Below are 20,692 nucleotides of genomic sequence, written 5' to 3'. Positions count from 1 at the left end.
GTTTATTTTTAGTAAAATGTATGATTGATTTACATACTACAGTTATTAAAATGATTATTTGGTTAGTATTGCCTAAAGCACATACATTTTCACAGTCACTAAACCTTCCTGTATATTTTTAAGCTTAAAGAGAGGTTTTCATTTAATATATAAAACGAACCCCTTTATCCCAGAAAAAAGAAAAAAATAAAAGCACCCTTTTGTTCCAGAGCACAGCTTCTGACTGTAAGACATATGCCAGATGCCTTGCTTGACAAAGAACAGTGAGTGTCCCTGTTGATAATTGACCACGTTTGGCTTCCGCCATACCGCCATCTCTGGCTTTACTAGCCATAAATATTTATTTCAGCGAAAGAAACTATTTTCCCCCATGCACTGACACTAGCCAGATAAGGGCTTTTATCTTTATCTTTTTTGTCTTTAAAGTTGGTGCCTTTTCTGAACAAATTCAATAAGTGTTGTTCACAGTATGCATTATTTTCAGTAAGAACCTGTCTCCCTTTAGCACACAAATTATTGCCCATTACTGGGATTATTTCACTTAAAGAAATCTTGCAGCTTGGAAGCATTGAAATTGTATCAAAAAACAAAAACATGCAAATTCTACACATACCCAATTTTTATTACAATTTTCAGAGTATCTTCTTTTATTTTTAGATGAATCTACGTTCTGTATTTACTGTAGAACAACAAAGGATTTTACAGCGTTATTATGAAAATGGAATGACAAATCAAAGTAAAAATTGCTTTCAGCTCATATTACAGTGTGCACAGGAGACTAAGCTGGACTTCAGTGTAGTCAGGGTAAGTACTGAGGTCTTAAACTCTTGAATTTATAGCTTTTTATTACAAGTGATAATTGCTTAATATGAGAAAAACTATCAGGGTATGAAGTCAGTAACTTTATAAATAGCTTCATTTACTTGGTATAAAAATACTGATTTTTAATAAAGAGCTAATCATTTAGTCTGTATTTATTTCTATAAAAACCTTGAAAGCACTAAAACTTTTGCATTTTAAAAAATCTTTAAAAAAAATCTCAGTCCTTTAAACTAATGAGTACCTTTAGGATTAGTTGTTGATTTTGTGCTTTATTTAAATCTAGAATTAATCTAGGTATAATCTTCCAAATTGATATCAGTAAAACAGGCATTTACCAAGGGACTTAGCATATTTTCTTACTGTGTTTGAATTTTTTTCATCAGACATTTATGACTTTAGTATTTTTGTCTTTAGGAAAACCTAGTCTTTTTGTGAATACTTCTTCCTCCTTCTAAGTAAAATGTATGCACTTTAATGGGTCAGCAAGTAAGGGACAAGAAATCCTGAGAGAGAGAGGAAAATTTCCTTTATTACAGCCATAGTTATTCAGCTGTAAAAATCAGAGCTGCTACACATTTGGGAAAGGCAATGAGAAGGTCATAGAGAGGAGGCAAGAAAGAAATCTAAAAGAACTAGTCACAGATTTTATTGAGTGCATTAAGTCCTTCCATGTTTGTCTAAACATGCTACAAATCTTCCCGGCGTGAAACCTTAGCGATTCAAAGATTAGCAGCTTTCTCAGTCTTGTCATTCATTAGACTAATTTGGTAAGAGAGAGGATTTCTGTTTATTTTTCTCTTGGAGGAACTTTCAAAGACCCTAAATATAAAAATCCCTTGACCAAAATAATGTTGGGGGAAATCTATTTCTTAAAGACTGAAAGATATATTCACCTTCAAGTAGGAAATTATGCCACCAGTTCTATGGGTGAAATAGCCAGGATATCTGTTTCTTGTTTGCCGAGATCAACCATCATACTCAGACTTGTGTAAGAACTAGAAATATCTCTTATTGATAGCGCTAAATTCCCTACTTGAAATACCTTTAGAAAATCTCAGAGAAAAAAAATTTAATTGCCTTAGAAAAAGTACTTTTAAATGTGTAATATTTCAAGTTGATGATAGTTCCATTTTATAAGTACAAACTCGTTTTTATTTTCTGCAGCAACTTCTTTATTTTTTTCTTTTATTTTTACCATTACTTTAAAATGAAACATCTTCTTAGGCAGCTGCTTTGTGGACTGTGACCTTCCATATTTCGAATTTGCTATTGGAATTTTCCCCTTAATAACTTACTTGATTGTACTTGAATATTGAGAGCGTTGAAATATAAATGTCTATATTTATGCTCCAAATGGTGTGAAATCTGTAGCAAATAATGGAAAGAAAAAAATAAACTCGTGGACTTTAAGCTTACAAGTAAAATGTTTCCTAAGTTATAAGGAATTGTGTAAAACATATTCATTCTCTCTGTTCTAGGAGAGTGTAAATTCTAGAGAAGTTCAATCTTCCTCATCTAAATTTCAAGACAGATTTGGTAGCTTTTCCAGCCAGAGGAGAAGGGAGTTGTTTATAGACTCATTATTCCACAACCTCCCCTGCTGGATATTTTGCTAGGTCTATATGTTCTACTTGAAAGATATCTTCCTTTAATATTTTAATATACTACTTGTTGTGTTTTTTTATCAAAAGAACTTAAATTCCACTGTACAAGAACTTGATCCTAATGTAGAAAGAACTTAAAAGCTTAAAACATCCATGCAAAAAAATATAGTGGGGTAGAGGAACAGGAAAGCAAAGAAGGAGGTATAGAAAAAGGAAAAGAAGTTTGGATACTTTAAATTTCTAAGAAAGAACTGAAAAATAATTTTACGGACACCAAGGACTGGCGACTCAAATTTATTTTCTTTTTTATTCTATGTAGTATCGTTTTATTAAATTCTCATCATATCAATTTTGTTTGATCCATTTTTTTCTCTCACACCAATGAAACATTTGGAATGAGAATCATTTATATCCTATAAGCATTGGTAAATTCTGGATTGTGTAACCAAATGACTTAGTAAAATTTAATTCAGTTATTGGGAACCTTCAGGTAATGAATTTTCATTTTCAACATTTTGATGTAAAATATTTCTTAAGTATATAATTTCCTACTTTACTTCAATAGAGATTATTGAAAATAATTGAACCTTTCCTTTAGACTCAGAATTTTACTATGCAAATCAATGATTGTACTTGCTATAAAATAATAATACTCACAACATGGTAAAGTAAATGGGGTGATTTTCTCCTCTACTAAATAACCCCAGACTATTAAATGATTTCTTACATCGATTATCACATTTTTCCTTTCTTCTCCTTTTTAGTGAGCAATATTTAATGGACATTCTTAGTTTTGGTGCTATCAAGGTGCCTCCAGCAACAGTCTCTATTACCAATACCTCTCCTATTTTTTTATTTCTAGTTTATTATAGTTTAGGAAACCAGATTTGGTTAAATTGTGTGTAAAATAAGAGAAAGTGAGCTTTAAGTTCAAAGATAGTTCTTCCAATAAAGTACATGTATTTAATGACATCTACAATGGCTACATTCTCAACAAGTGAGGTTGTTAGATAGCTGAGTTTCATATGCATGTGATATTCTGTATTTTACTTTTTAATGGGTACATGATACAAATATCTGGTAAATTATATAAGTAACTATATATATATGTATATATATGACCTATGAAACTATATAAGTCGTAAATTTGCAATGCACTAAGATTACTCTTAAAATTTCTGTGTTAAGGAAGGTATTGTAATGAGAACTTGGTAGATTGTTTTCTTAGAAATCTTGCCTGGAGCTGCCCTCCAGATGTAATAGTTCTTGAGTTCAAATTTTACCAATTCACTGCTTTCCCATTGAAAGTTTTAAAATGTAATGCTTATATAGTTTTGTAAAAATTATGAACAAGTGCATCATGCTTCCCACATATATTTTTCATATTTGAAAAGCTATAACATAGTAACTTATTTTGAATATTTATAATATTCACCTTTTCAAACCATACACTGAAATTATATTTATCCCCAAACATTTCTTTTAAAATATTTCTCTTGTGTGTATACTTTAAAGCCTTTTAGTTTTTCTCTCCTGTCTTCTTCTCTTGTCCTTCTGCTTGAAATTCTCACCTCTGATGTTTAGTAAAACTAAATCAGAGGGAGTTTTAAATTCCCACAGCCTCATGTGAAGCAAAATGGAACATTTCAGTTTCTGGAACATTTTCTTCATTACAGAAGTACTAATTACAAGAGTAAAATGACCAACAGAGATGGCCAACTCCATTTCAGGAGTTTCTCATCATAGTGGAAGGAGAATGTGCTCTGAGGTCAAGTAAAATTGGTTTTGATTCCTCGCTCTGCCACTAGCTGGCAGGATATCCTTCCACAAACTACTTAATATTTCTGCACCTCAGTTTCTTCATTTATACAATTAGAAAAATAATATCTAGCAAAAGAGCTAATATATATATATAATATATATATATATATATGAACACACAGTGGAGATTCAATACATGTTGGCTTTTATTTATAGCACTACAATAACATTAATGTTGTATAGAATGTAAATATACATTGAAAATTGGATAATTTATTTGGTCTTCAAAAACACATCACACAAAAGGTGACCAGATACACTCTGCACCATGTTTATGCAAGGCTAGTTCATTTAATGTTTCACTTATTTATTTTTTAAGATTCTTAATAGATTAACGTGTTTTGGTAGTTTAAAATATGGTAGGCCTTTTGAAATAATTGTAAAGTTTACTAATCATTTTATGGGACATAATGTTTCTTATTGTGTATTTTAAGAAGAATCATGATTCAGTGTAATACTGGTAAGATTATTAAAATAAATTACTTATATAAAAGTACATATTTTATAATCAAGTCTTAAATGCCAAGCACTGGTATTATTTTTATTAATTTTTTGTTTATAAAAGTAATACATATTCACTGCATAAAATTTGGTAAGTAAAGAAAAGCATAAAGAAGAAAATAACTACAATAAATTAATGACAAACAGGGAAAAATATTTGCAACTTGTGACAAAGTGTTGCTATCTCTAGTAGAAAATTGCTCTTATAAATCAGTTTAAAAAGACAAATACTCCAATATAAAAATTCGTTTTGGGTAAGCAACTCTATCAAAGTAATATAGTAACCATAGAAATTCAAATCAGAACAGCAATTATATACAACTAAAAGATAATGCAAAGTGTTGATGAGGGTGTGGGGAAACCAGGCCTCTTGTACATTGGAGGGTACTTTAAAAATATCAAAAAGCCCAGCAGTTTTCTTTCTAATGTGGCATTCTAATGGACCAGTAGAACAAAGATGGCATGCACATCCCTGATGTGTATTGAAGTATGATTTATAATAGTGAATGTTTCTGAAAGTAATCTAAATATATAGCAGTATTAAATTAACCAAATTATGTTCATAGAACAGAAGTTGTTAAACTTCAAGGTTTCTAGTGTATATTTGTTTCATAATACTATGAGCATTTCCAATGTCATTAAATATCCTACCTCTAGTATGCTTCCAATTTTTCACTATTGTACATAAATATATGTTGAACATCTTTGCATATGAACTTTGTATACATCTAGGATTGCTTTTAAGATAAATTCCCAGAAGTGAATTTACTAGGCCAAGGAATATAAACATTTTAAGGTTCTTGCTACAGATTAATTAGAAGGGTTTTGAGGAGGAGAGGAATAATAATACAATTCTTTTATCAGAGTTCCTAGATACTTATTAAGTGTCAGTCCCTGATCATATCTGACCTTATACTTTAGTTATTTTTCTTTTGTTTTATTTTAAATTTGTGTAGGTCTTGATTCTATGACAAATGGGAATGCAGTTTATCACATAGAAATTGATTTTTCTTGTTTTTTTGTTAAAAACTTTTCTATAATGTCATTTTTATCCTTCCAGACGTGGGTTGGCAATAAGAGAAGAAAAATGAGTAGTAAGAATTCTGAATCCGGAGCAGCAACAACAGGAACTGTTTCTGGTACTTCTTTGGCAGCTCCAGACACTGCAGTCAGAAATGTGGTTAATACTGCTCCACCCTCAGGTCAACAGTCTTCTTGGACATCTCCCAATAATGATGTCATTGTAACTGGTATATACAGTCCAGCCAGTTCATCAAGTAGGCAAGGGACAACCAAACATATAAATACACAAATTACAGAAGCACATAAAATCCCTATTCAGAAAACAGCCAGTAAGAATGATACTGAGTTTCAGTTGCACATTCCTGTTCAAAGACAAGTAGCACACTGTAAAAATGCCTCTCTGCTTTTAGGTGAAAAAACAATTATTTTGTCAAGACAGACAAGTGTGCTAAATGCTGGAAACTCGGTATACAATCACACAAAGAAAAACTATGGAAGCTCTTCAATACAAGCCTCTGAGATGACGGTACCTCAAAAGCCATCTGTGTGCCACCGACCTTGCAAAATTGAACCAGTCGGAATTCAAAGATCATATAAACCTGAGCACACAGGTCTAGCATCACATAACTTATGCGGACAAAAGCCATCTATTAGAGACCCTTACTGCAGAACACAAAACTTGGAAATCCGTGAAGTATTTTCATTGGCAGTTAGTGATTACCCCCAGAGAATTCTGGGAGGAAATGCCCCACAGAAGCCCCCTAGTTCAACAGAAGGAACTTGTTTGTCCATTGCTATGGAGACTGGAGATGCTGATGATGAGTATTCCAGAGAGGAAGAGTTGGCATTGATGGGAGCACAGATTCCAAGCTACTCAAGATTTTATGAAAGTGGCACTTCCCTTCGAGCTGAGAACCAAAGTACAGCTTTGCCCGGACCAGGAAGAAGTATGCCAAATTCACAAATGGTGAATATTAGAGACTTGTCAGACAATGTACTGTATCAAAACAGAGAATACCATTTGACACCACGGACCTCACTACATACAGCATCTACTACAATGTACAGTAATACAAATCCATCACGAAGTAATTTTTCTTCACACTTTGCATCATCAAACCAATTGAGGTTATCACAAAACCAAAACAGTTACCAGGTAATATGTAAGTTTATTTTATAAAGATTTTTTAAAGTTTATTTTGTGTCAAAAACTGTGTTGGTATCCAATTAGACATGAGACCTAGATCATTTCACTCATATATTGAAGTAATTTGATATTTTTTTGCTTCAAAGGGATGGTTTGGAGTCAACTCTTTAAAGAATCTTGTGCTTTCTTTGTCACATTTAAAAATGGTGAGTTTTTTTCCATGGAATGTAATCATTTTTATAACATGGCAGTTTTCTCCTGACATTTAAAATGATTTTGTTCAGGAAATAATAGCCTTGTGAGAAGCATGTCATTTCCCATCACTAAAATAGGACTAAATTGGCTAGACTCATCTTATTGAACATGGATTATTCCTGTGATGATTTTTACTTGCAGTTTGGGGATATGTCACTAGATGACTGGTACTTTCCTTGGGTACATAGGTAGGCAGGTCAGTCAATTCTCTAGGTGACAGTGGTTGAGAAGTCAGAGCCTACAATGACTCAGCCAACTGCTTTTTCTAAAGGTAAATGCTTTATTAAAACGTTAAGTGCAACAGTAATCAAATTGTCTTTAAAAACGTTTATAGGAAAGAGATGTATTCAAAGTAAGAATTAAAACAGTTTTAGACCTATGCAAAAAATTGGCATAGTTTCTTTATTGTTTCACATATTCAGTTGTTTAGATATGCTTCAAATAATTTCAGCAGTGAGGTATAAACCTACCTCAGAACATCTCTTAAGACCATAGAGCTTCTCTTTGAAAAATCTGCTTCAGAGAATTAGAATAGCAGGGCATCAATGTTTGCCATTTTTCCATGCTACTAGCTAGACCCTTTAATTTGTTCAACTGCAGTATTTAAATTTTATCTGGATTTAAGATGCTTCCAGGCTGCTCTCAACCAATATAAGAAAACAACTTTTCTTAACTCCCTTTATCTTATAGCTCCCTGCTTCAAAATGAAAAGCAATAGAAGAATATAGAAAGTATCCTTCTAGTACCTACTTCTAATAGAAGAGTATGCCATCATCATCATTAGTAGTCTTTCTTATTGAGAATCTTCTCATTTTTCTGTGTTTGCTCTTTCCTACAGCATGCTTAAAGTAATATTGAATCATACCCTTAAGATTCTCCATGATGCTCCCTTTCATTCACCAACTCTTCTGTATCTCTTTATGCCTTCAGTATTGTTCCTAAAGGTAGTAATAACAATAACGTTTACCATTTGTTAAGGGCCTTGCATATACTAGGCACCATAAGTAAATGTATATACCTGCTTTCATTTAATCTTCATGGCAATCTGGACATACAGGCATTTTATCCATATTTTAAAAATCTTGTCTAGAATCACACAGCCAATACATGAAAGAACCAGGATTCCAACTCATTTTTTCTGCTTTACCATACAGCCTAATGATTTCAACTTTATTAGAATATTTGGAGGCCTGATAGTGGCAGATTTTAATTTTTAATTTTTCATAAACTGACTGCTCCCTAAAAGATAATTTAACCTATGATTTTACCTTTTTATAGTCTCTTTTTCCCTAACAGAACTTTTAGAGGAATTAAATTTGTTTTATGTAAAAGAACTTTTTAAATGGAATGAAACTTAGTAACATCTTTTTGAATAGTAATCTCTTTAAAGAAAGGCAATCTGACATAACAATTTAGAGCACCGGCTTAGAGCCTGACAGAGCTGGATTCAAATCTAGGCTCTGCCACTTTCTACTTGCGTGATCTCAGGCAAGTGTCATAACCCTTCTGTGTAACAGTTTCCACATTTGTATAATGAGCTTAATAACATCTATTTCATAGAAATGCTGTACATGAAATGACACGATCTGTGCAAGGCTCCTTGTACAGGCACATAAACTTTCTTGTACTTATGACCTCATAGTTGGAAAGTTAATGAAACTCTGCTAGCCCAGGTCTCCTTTACATTCTATTTCAAGTAGATATTCTTTGGCCCACAATTATCACAAGGCAGTTGTGGAAGAAATACCTGTAGTGCTGGCTGAAAGAAGACTGGAGATCAGCTCTCAATATCACCATAATCTATGTATTAAAAGCCCATCTATTTCTTTTTTTAATTTTTTAAAAAATTTTTATTGAAATATAGTCGGTTACAATGTGTCTATTTCTGGTGTACAGCATAATGTCCCAGTCATGCATATACATTCATATATTCGTTTTCATATTCTTCTGTTTGTATTATACCAGCTCTCCTTCAACTTGACCTGAAACAGTATGGTAGAGTGTTTGCATAGAACCCTTGGGATATCACTTTGCCCCACCTTCCTTTTAATTAGTAGATACTTGAGGAAACCAAGGCAGCCTGGGGAAGTGTAGTTCAGAAAGATTAATGTCTTAGTCCATTGGAGCTTCTATTGCAAAAATGTCATAGACTGGGTGACTTAAAACCCAACAAACATGTATTTCTCACAGTTCTGGAGTCTGGGAAACCCAAGATCCAGGTGCTGGCCAATTTGGTATCTGGTGAGTGCCTGTTTCCTAATTCATAGATGACTATCTTCTCACTGAGTCTTCATGTGGCAGAAGCAGCAGGGGAGCTCTCTGGGGTCTCTTTTGTAAGGACACATCACATTCATAAGGGCTCCATCCACATGACCTAATCACCTCCCAAAAGTTCCACCTTCAAATGCCATCATATTGAGGTTTAGGTTTCAACATACAAATTCATCTAGGACACATTCAGCCCATGGTAGTTATCCTCTCAGATTTTGATGAAACTCAATTACCAAGCTGTATTACTATTAAATCAGGACTTAGAAAGATAAAACCTATGACCAACTTGGCAATTTTATAGCTTTGAAACTATAAGCAAGCAAGTGATTCTCTTTAGTTTCTGACCCTGGACTATATAACAGATATTTGCCTCTTCTCTCTGTTATACCAGGTATCTTTGAACTGAGGTCCTATTTCTGGAAGATAGTCTAGCTCCAAGCTATATAGGTGACTGAATACAAATTGAAGAAATCTGTAAGGATGCTAAGAAGTTACAGTCAGCTCTGTTTTTGGAGCCACTTTGAAATACCACATTAAGGGCTGAAGTTCGGTAGCTATACCAAAGTACAATAACCCATTTGTATTTCAAAAACTCCACAGGTTGGCCTCACTGCTTTGGGGCCAGATTGCAAGCATATTGGTCTCCAAAGTGCCATTCACTTTTCATATTATCTCTATGTCAGTCGACCTATTTATCTTGAGTGCTGTGATGATTAAAGATTAATAGTTGTTATCATTTATGTGAAGGTATTGGAGCATTTTGGAAGACAAAAATTCAGGATTCTTTCTTGCTGCTATTATTGTGGCTTAATAATTAAGTGCATTCCCCACTCTCATGGACTTCATAAGAACTTAGAAGTTAATAGAACACTTTGAGCTTCCTTTACAATGCACTAAATAAGTACAATGTATCCCCACCAGTGAAAGTGCTTTGGTAGTGTCCTCCAAATTTATTCAATATTTGAAAGCTTCAATGCATTTTCTCAAGTAAACATGGAAATTTAATAGCTGTGAAAGCTACACATTATGACATCTAAACCAATGCAAATGTTATTTTGACCTGAGGAGAGTGAGGGCCAATAAGACTGAATGATTTTGCTAGGATAACTCTCAGGCAATATTCAACTTAAAAAAAGTAATAGTAATCTGTGTTGAATGTATAGTTAGCATGGATCATTTTTAAATGACTTTATTAAGATATAATTCACATAGTATAGAGTTTATACATTAAAAGTGTGCAATTAAGTAGTTTTTAATATATTCATAGAGCTGTTCAGGTAGCACCACAATCTAATTTTAGAACATTTCCTTACTTCAAAAATGAATTACATACTCACTGGCACACCAAATCCCCCATCCCAGCACTAGACAACAGCTAACCTTCTTTCTCTCTATAAATTTACCTATTCTGAATATTATTATAAATGGAATAATACAATATGATGGCTTTTTGTGACTGGCTTCTTTCAGTTAGCATAATGTTTTCAAGGTCCATGTAGTATTGTGTATCACCACTTCATTCTTTTATGTTGCTCTGTGATATTCCATTGTGTATATATAGCATAAATTGTCCATTCATTAGTTGATGGTTATTTGGGCTGTATATGCATAGTCTATTATGAATAATGCTGCTATGAATATTTATATATAAATTGCTATGTGGAAATATGTTTTCAGATCTCTTGGGTGTATATCTAGGTGTGCATTTCTAGATCATTTTGTAAGTCTATGCTTAAAGTTTTGAAGAAATGACAAAATTTTTTCCAAAGTAGTTGTTTCACATTACAGTCCTACCATCAGTGTAAAAGGGGTCCAATTTCTCCACATATTGACCAACATTTGCCATGTCAGTCATTTTGATTATAGCCATTATCATGGGTGTGAAATAGCTCATGGAGGTCTTGATTTGCATTTCCCTAATAGCTAATGATAGTAACTCCCTTTTCATGTGCTTATTGGCCATTCAGGTATCTTATTTGGAGAATGTCTATTCAGAGAATTTGGCCATTTTTTAAATTGTTTGTTTTTTGAATTGTAATTATTCAGTTCTTCATATATTCTCTAAACTAGTCCTTATCAGGTATATGAATTGCAAATATTTTCTCCCACTCCATATGCTTTCTTTTCACTCTCTTGAAGGTACTCTTTATGCAGAAACACTTTAAATTTTGATTAAATACAATTTACCTATTTTTCTGCTGTTACTAGCACTTTTGGTATTTAATAAGTTATTACCTAAGCCAAAGTAACAAAAACTGACTCCTGTGCTTTTTTCTAAGAATTTTATAATTGTATCTCTTACATATAGGCATTTCATCTGTTTGCAAATAGTTTTTGTGTATGATGTAAGGTAGGAATTCACCCTGATTATTTTGCATGTGACTATCTAGCTGTCCCAGCACCACTTGTTGAAAAATTATACTTTCTCTGTTGAATGATCTTGTCATCCTTTTTAAAATCAGTTGATCATATGGAAGAGTTTATTTCTGGACTCTCAGTTCCATTGTATTGATGTATCTGTCTCTTCTTATGCTAATACAACACTGTATTAGATTACTATAATTGGATTTGGATTACTGTACCTTTGTAGTAAGTTTTGATATTGGGAAGCGAGAGTCCTTCTAATTTATTCAACTTTATCTAAATTATTTTGACTATTTGAGGTCCCTTGAATTTGCATATGAATTTTAAGATCAGCTTATCAGCTTCTGCAAAAACGACAGCTGGAATTTTGATATTGATCATGTTCAATTTGTAGGTTGATTTGGGGAGTATTGTCATATTACTAATACTGTGTTTTCTGATCCATGAACATGGTATACCTTTCTACTTATTAGATCTTTTCTAATTTCTTTTAACAGTATGTTGTACTTTTTAGTAAATAAGTCTTGCACTTATTTTGTTAAATTTACTTATAAGTATATAACTCTTTTTAGTGTGATTTTAAATGACATTTCTTTCTTAATTTAATTATTGGATTGTTCATTTATTTTTGTACATTGGTCTTGTATCTTAAAAACATACTGAACTAATCTATTAATTATATAAGATGCAAGTGGCTTTCTTAGGGTTTTCTTTATATAAAGTCATGCTATCTACAAGCTTAAGTACTTTTACTTGTGTAAAACCTTACAACATTTTATTTTTCTCAACTAACTGTTAGTACCTCCAGTGCAATGTTAAGTAGAAGTGGTTAGACATCTTTCTCTTCTTCTTTATCTTAAATGGAAAACATTCAGTCTCTCAAATTAAATATGGTGTTACCTGTGGGGTTTTTTGTAGATGGTCTTTATCAGGATGATAAAAAATAAAAATTCCCTTTTATTCCTGGTTTGTTGAAGCTTATATCATGAAAAGGTATTAAATTTTTGTCAAATGCTATTTCTGCATCTAATAAGATATATTCATGTGCATTTTTTCTTTATTCTATTAATTTGGAGTATTATACTGTTTTTTTCTTTTTCTTTTTTGGTATTTATTTATTTTGCATATCTTTTTTTCAGTTTTACTAAGATATAATTGACATGCCACACTATGTAAGTTTAAGGTGTTCATCATAATGATTTCACTTACATATATTGTGAAATTATTATCACAATAGGTTTAGTTAACATCCATTATCTTATATATACTGAAGAAAAAGAAAAAGAAAAAATCTTTCCTTGTGATAAGAACTTTTGGGGACTACTCTCTTAACAACTTTCAAATATGTAGTAGCAGTGTTAACTATAGTCATGGTGTTGTACATTACATTCCCAGTACTTATCTTATAAATGGATCTTTGTATCTTTTGACTGTCTTCATCCAATTCCCACTCCCTCTACCTGCTGCTTCTGGTAACCGCAAATCAGATCTCTTTTTCTACGAGGTTTTTGTTTGTTTGTTTGTTTGTTTTGTTTTGTCTATTTATTTGTTTTAGATCCTATATATAAGTCATACCATACAACAATTTTTTTTCTCTATCTGACTTATTTCATGTAGCATAATGCCCTTGAGGTCCATCCACGTTGTTGCCATGGCAATACTTCATTTTTTATGTTTGAATAATATTCCACTCTCTATGTATTTCACAACCTCTTAATCCATTAATCTGTTGCTCGAAATTAAGGTGCTTCCATGTCTTGGCTATTGTAACTAATGCTGCTATGAACATGGGAGTGCAGATGTCTTTTCAAGTTCGAGTTTTCATTTCCATTGGATATATTTCCATAAGTTAAATTGCTTGATCATATGGTAGTTCTATTTTAAAATTTTTGAGGATACATAATGTCTTACGTAGTGCCAGTACCAATTTACAATTCTACCAAGAGTGCACAAGTTTACCATTTTATCCACACCCTTGACAACATTTATTATCTATTGTCTTTTTGGTGATAGGTATTATAACAAGCATAAGGAAAAATCTCATTGTGATATTAAAAATGCATTTATCTTATAATTAGTGATATTGAACACCTTTCATATACTTTTTGGCTATTCATATATCTTCTTTACAAAACATCTATTGAGGTCCTTTGCCCTTTTTAATTGGATTATTGTTTTTTTGCTATTGAATTGTATGACTTTTTAATATATTTTAAATATTAACCAGTAATCAGATGCATGGTTTGTAAATAGTTTATTCTCATTCTGTAAGTTGTTCTTACATTTGTTGATCATTTCTTTTGCTATGTAGAAGCTTTTTTAGTTTGATGTAGTCTCATTTGTTTATGTTTGATTTTATTTCTTGTGCTTTAGGCATCATATACAAAGAAATCATTGACAAGATCCCTGTCAAGGAGATTTTTTTCTGTTATCTTCAAGAGTTCTTATGGTCTCTAGCCTTACATTCAAGTCTTTAATCCAGTCAGATTTAATTTTTGTAAATAAAATAAGATAGGGGTCTAGTTTCATTCTTTTGCATGTGAATATACAGCTTTCCATGCACTAATTATTGAAGAGATTGTCTTCTCTCTATTGAGTCATCTTGTCCTCATAGTTAAATATTAATTGAACATATATGCATTGGTTTACTCCTGTGCTCTTGATTCTGCTCCATTGGTCTATGTGTCTCTTTTTATGCCAGTACTATACTAATTTTTTAGTGTGTGAAAACTTCTTTTTTTAAATTAATTTTTATATTTTTAACATTTTTTATTGATTTATAATCATTTTAAAATATTGTGTCAAATTCCAAAGTAGAGCACAATTTTCCAGTTATACATGAACATATTTATATTCATTGTCACATTTTATTCTCTATGAGCTACCATAAGATCTTGTGTATATTTCCCTGTGCTATTTAATGTAATCTTGTTTATCTATTCTACAATTTTTAAATCCCACTTTCCCTTCCCACACTCTGCCCCCTTGGCAACCACAAGTTTGTATTCTATGTCTATGAGTCTGTTTCTGTTTTGTATTTATGCTTTGTTTTTTTGTTTTTTGTTTTCTGTTTTTTCTTTTTTTTTAGATTCCACATGTGAGTGATCTCATATGGTATTTTTCTTTCTCTTTCTGGCTTACTTCACTTAGAATAACATTCTCCAGGAGCATCCATGTTGCTGCAAATGGCGTTATGTTGTTGGTTTTTAGGGCTGAGTAGTATTCCATTGTATAAATATACCACTACTTCTTTACCAAGTCATCTATTGATGGACATTTAGGCTGTTTCCATGTCTTGGCTATTGTAAATAGTGCTGCTGTGAACATTGGGGTGCAGGTGTCATTTTGAAGTAGGGTTCCTTCTGGATATATGCCTAGGAGCAGGATTCCTGGGTCATATGGTAAGTCTATTCCGAGTTTTTTGAGAAATCTCCATACTGTTTTCCACAGTGACTGTACCAAGCTGCATTCCCACCGGTAGTGAAGGAGGGTTCCCTTTTCTCCACAGCCTCTCCAGCATTTGTCATTTGTGGATTTTTGAATGATGGCCATTCTGACTGGTGTGAGGTGATAACTCATTGTAATTTTGATTTGCATTTCTCTGATAATTAGTGATAATGAGCATTTTTCCATGGGCCTATTGGTCATCTGTATTTCTTCCTTGGAGAAATGCTTGTTTAGGTCTTCTGCCCACTTTTGGATTGTTTTTTTTTTCTTATTAAGTTATATGAGATACTTATATATTCTGGAGATCAAGCCTTTGTCGGTTTCACTTGCAAAAATTTTCTCCCATTCCGTAGGTTGTCTTTTTGTTTTACTTCTTGTTTCCTTTGCTGTGCAGAAGCTTGTAAGTTTCGTTAGGTCCCATCTGTTTATTCTTGCTTTTATTTCTTCTAGGAGAAAATTTTTGAGATGTATGTCAGGTAATGTTTTACCTATGTTTTCTTCCAGGAGGTTTATTGTATCTTGTCTTATGTTTAAGTCTTTAATCCATTTTGAGTTGATTTTTGTGTATGATGTAAGGGAGAGTTCTAGCTTCATTGTTTTACATGCTGCTGTCCAGTTTTCCCAACACCATTTGCTGAAGAGACTGTCTTTATTCCATTGTATATTCTTGCCTCCTTTGTCGAAGATTAGTTGACCAAAGGTTTGTGGGTTCATTTCTGGGCTCTCTCTTCCATTCCATTGGTCTATATGTCTGTTTTGGTACCAATACCATGCTGTCTTGATGACTGTAGCTCCATAGTATTGTCTGAAGTCTGGGAGAGTTATTCCTCCAGCCTCTTTCTTTCTCCTCAGTAATGCTTTGACAATTCTAAGTCTTTGATGGTTCCATATAAATTTTATTATGATTTGTTCTAGTTCTGTGAAATATGTCCTGGGTAATTGGATAGGGATTGCATTAAATCTGTAGATTGCCTTGGGCAGTGTGACCATTTTAACAATATTGATTCTTCCAATCCAAGAGCATGGAATATCTTTCCATTTTTTAAAGTCTTCTTTAATTTCCTTCATCAGTGGTTTATAGTTTTCTGTGTATAATTCTTTCACCTCCTGGTTAGATTTATTCCCAGATATTTTATTACTTTGGGTGCTATTTTAAAGGGGATTGTTTCTTTGCTTTATTTTTCTGTTGATTTATCATTAGTGTAAAGAAATGCAACTGATTTTTGAACATTAATCTTGTAACCTGTTACGTTGCTGAATTATCCAATCAGCTCTAGTAGCTTTTGTGTGGACCTTTTAGGTTTTCTATATATAGTAACATGTCGTCAGCATATAGTGACACTTTAACCTCTTCTTTTCCAGTTTCGATCCGTTTTATTTCTTTCTCTTGCCTGATTGCTGTGGCTAAGACTTCCAAAGCTATGTTGAATAGGAGTGGTGATAGTGGACATCCGTGTCTTGTCCCAGATTTTAGTGGGAAGCTTTTGAGTTTTTCACCATTGAGTACTATGCTGGCTGTAGATTTGTCATATATAGCTTTTATGATGTTGAGATATGTTCCCTCTATACCCACTTTGGTGAGAATTTTTATCATAAATGAGTGTTGAATTTTATCAAATGCTTTTTCTTCATCTGTTGAGATGATCATGTGGTTTTTGTCCTTTCTCTTGTTGATGTGATGTATTACATTGATTGATTTCTGTATGTTGAACCACCCTTGTGTCCCTGGGATGAACCCCACTTGGTCATGATGTATAATCTTTTTTATGTGTTGTTGGATTCTATTTGCTAATATTTTGGTGAGGATTTTGGCATCTATGTTCATCAGCGATATTGGCCTATAATTCTCTTTTTTTGGTAGAGTCTTTGCCTGGTTTTGGTATCAGGGTGATGGTGGCTTCATAGAATGAGTTTGGGAGTATTCCCTCCTTTTCAATCTTCTGGAAGAGTTTGAGAAAGACTGGTGTGACTTCTTCTTTGTATGTTTGGTAGAATTCCCTGGTGAAGCCGTCCAGTCCTGGACTTTTATTTGTAGGGAGGTTTTTTATTGCTATTTCGATTTCATTTCTAGTGATCAGTTTGTTCAAGTGGTCAGTTTCTTCTTGATTCAGTGTTGGTGGACAGTATGTTTCCAGAAACTTGTCCATCTCCTCTAGGTAATCCATTTTGGTTCCATATAGTTTTTCATAATATTCTCATATGATTTTCTGTATTTCTATGTTATTTGTTGTAATTTTTCCATTATCCTTTCTTATTTTGCTAATTTGTGCTGTCTCTTTTTTCTTCTTTGTGAGTTTGGCCAGAGGTTTGTCAATTTTATTTACTTTTTCAAAAAAAAAAACAGCTTTTGTTTTGATTGATTTTTTCTATTTTTTTTTAAATCTCTATTTTATTTATTTCCTCCCTGATCTTTATAATTTCCTTCCTTCTACTGCCTTTTTGGGGTTTTTGCTCTTCTTTTTCTAGTTCTTTCAGCTAGTTGGTTTAATTGTTTATTTAAAATTGTTCTTTTTTGAGGAAGGCCTGTATCACTATAAACTTCTCTACTAGCACTGCCTTTGCTGTGTCCCATAAATTTTGTGTGGTTGTGCTTTCATTTTCATTTCTCTCAAGGTATATTTTTAATTTCAGCTCTGATTTCCTGATTGACCCATTGGTTTTTAAATAGCATATTGTTTAATCTCCATGCTTTCCTTTTTTCTCCTTTATTTCTCTGTAGTTGATTTCTAGATTCATGGCATTGTGGTCAGAAAAGATGCTGGAGATAATTTCTATCTTCTTAAAATTGCTGAGTTTTCTTTTTGCCCAAGTACATGGTCAATCCTAGAAAATATTCCATGTGCACTTGAAAAGAATGTGTATCCTATTTTTGTGGGGTTAATGCTCTGAAAATATCCACCAAGTGTAATTTTACTGTTGTATTATTTAATTTCTCTGTTACCTTGTTTATTTTCTGTCTGAAAGATCTATCTAGTGATGTTAATGCAGTATTAAAATCTCCAACTATTATTGTATTCCCGTAAATATCCCCCTTTATCTCTGTTAGTAATTGTTTTATGTATTTACATGCTCGTATATTGGCTACATATATATTAAGGAATGTAATATCCTCATCTTGTATCACTCCTTTAATCATTATAAAATATCCTTCTTTATCTTTCTTTATGGCCTTTGTTTTAAAGTCTATTTTGTCTGAAATCAGTACTGCAACACCTGCTTTTTTGGCTTTTCCATTTGCATGGAATATCCTTTTCCATCCTTTCACTCTCAATCTATATGTGTCCTTCTCCCTAATGTGGGTCTCTTGTATGCAGCATATTGAAGGTTCTTGCTTTATTATCCAGTCTGCCAGTCTATGTCTTTTGACTGTAGCATTTAGTCCATTAACATTTACAGTAATTAATGATAGATGTGTGTTTATTGCCATTTTGAACTTATCTTTGCAGCTTATTTGGTGTTTCCTCTTTGTTCTTTTCTTCCTCCTTTTGTGGTTTGATAATTTTCCTTTGTATTATCATGGATTTTATTTAGTTTTTGTGACTCCCTTGTAAGTTTTTGGCTTGTGATTACCCTTTTTTGTAAGTCTATTAGCCCATTAGTATAACTGTTTTTATTAAACTGACAGTACATGATCTCAAACCCATCCTACTAAGAACAAAAAATTTAAAAAAGAAAGAAAAAATATTCTATATTTTCCTGCCTCCCTCTCCCAATCTCAATGATTTGTATGTCTTCTTTTATAATTTCATGTTTATTTTATTTGTAATTCATGAGTTATCACCTTTCCAGTTGTGAGTTTGTCATTTCTGTAGCATCCTGCTGCTTTTCAATTTAGAGTAGACCTTTCAATATTTCTTTTAGCATGGGTTTAGTGTTGCTAAACTCTTGTAGTTTTTTCTTGTCTGTGAAATTCTTTATGTCTCCTTCTATCCTAAATGATAGCCTTGCTGGATAAAGTATCCTAGGCTGCATCTTTTTATTCATTCAGGATGTTGAATATATCTTGCCACTCCCTTCTGGCCTGTAGTGTTTGTGTAGAGAAATCAGCTGAGAGCCTTATGGGGGTTCCCTTGTAACTTACTCTTTCCTTTTCCCTTGCTGCCTTTAGGATCATTTCTTTATCCTTAACTCTGGCCGTCTTGATTATGATATGTCTTGGTGTGGGTCTATTTGGGTTCTTCCTGTTTGGGACCCTCTGAGCTTCCTGTACTTGGATATCTGATTCCTTCTTTAAGTTTGGGAAGTTTTCTGTCATGATTTCTTCCAATACCTTTTCAATCCCCTTTGATCTTTCTTCCCCTTCTGGGACCCCTATTATGCAAAGATTGTCATGCTTTATATCATTCCATAGGTCCCTTAGGCTATTTTCATTTGTTTTTATTTGTTTATCTCATACCTGTTCTGATTGGGTGCTTTCTGTTGTCCTGACTTCTGAGTCACTTATTCATTCCTCTACATTATCTAGTCTGCTTTGCACAGCCTTTAGATCATTTCTTGTCTCAGCCAATGAGTTTACCAATTCTACTTGTCTCTTCTTTATAGCTTCCATTTCATCTTTGACTTATTTTATATCTCTAAACACTATCTCTTTTAGTTCCTTCAGTACTTTGATCACTCTTTTTTTGAAATCTTGATCTAGTAGGCTATCAATATCTATTTCATTGATTGTTCTTTCAGGGGATTTCTTTTGTTCTTTTAATTGGGAATGATTTCTCTGCTTCATCTTGCTCATACCTCTCTGGCACTGTGGTTTATGGAGTATCAGTTTTCTATTCTGGTCCTTAAAGATTTTATTTATTTATCTATCTATTGCCTATGTAGGAATAAAACTAAAAAAAAAGAGAGACAGAGAGAAAGAGAATTTCAAAAGAAGGGAGGAAAAAAAGGTTTGAAAACAGTGTATAATGAGTAATAGAAGAGCAAGTTGAAGCAGAATAGCGATAGAGTTGAGACGTCTTTTTAAAACCTTTAAAAAAGGAGAAAAGAGGGAAAACATGTATTTGAAACCTGTGTATAATCAATAACAAGAGAAATAAAACCAAGAGAAATAAAAATGATTGACATGGATTTTTTAAAAATAATAATAATAAAATATTTTTAAAAAATTTTAAAGGGATTAAAACTGGGAGTATATATATTTGTTTAAGAAGTAAAAATTAAAAGGGTAATAGAAAATAGAACAGGTAAAAGCAGGTTTAAAAAAAAAAAGGGACGGTGTTCTCCTGAAGACTGTATGCTCTTAATGGGAAGTCTTTCTGTCTTTGCCCTGTTTTGGAAGCTCAGCTTGCTGTTTCCAGAGGCCCTCTGTTGGCGCCCTCGTCTGTGCTGCTCCTAGTGTCTGTTCGCCACCAGATCGCGCCCCCTCCCAACACTGGGTCAGGTGCAGCTGTCCTTTGCTGTGGGCGTGCAGGTAACTGCCCCTCACGTTGCTGCAATC

General features: G+C 33.0%; 1 protein-coding gene across 3 annotated transcripts in view; it reads left to right on the top strand.

The window, feature by feature from the left end:
* Window positions 1-20,692, top strand: part of HDX (highly divergent homeobox) — a 184,626-nt gene that overhangs the window by 41,627 nt on the left and 122,307 nt on the right. For all 3 annotated transcript variants that reach the window (XM_072955848.1, XM_072955847.1, XM_072955846.1), the window contains exons 2-3: window positions 658-804; window positions 5,809-6,927. In XM_072955848.1, coding sequence (XP_072811949.1) covers window positions 658-804; window positions 5,809-6,927 — 1,266 coding nt within the window. The remainder of the gene's footprint in view (window positions 1-657; window positions 805-5,808; window positions 6,928-20,692) is intronic.

The sequence above is a fragment of the Vicugna pacos genome, chromosome X (assembly GCF_048564905.1).
Source record: "Vicugna pacos chromosome X, VicPac4, whole genome shotgun sequence".
Classification (NCBI taxonomy): Eukaryota; Metazoa; Chordata; class Mammalia; order Artiodactyla; family Camelidae; genus Vicugna; species Vicugna pacos.
This window is presented reverse-complemented; position numbering and strand designations above follow the sequence as displayed.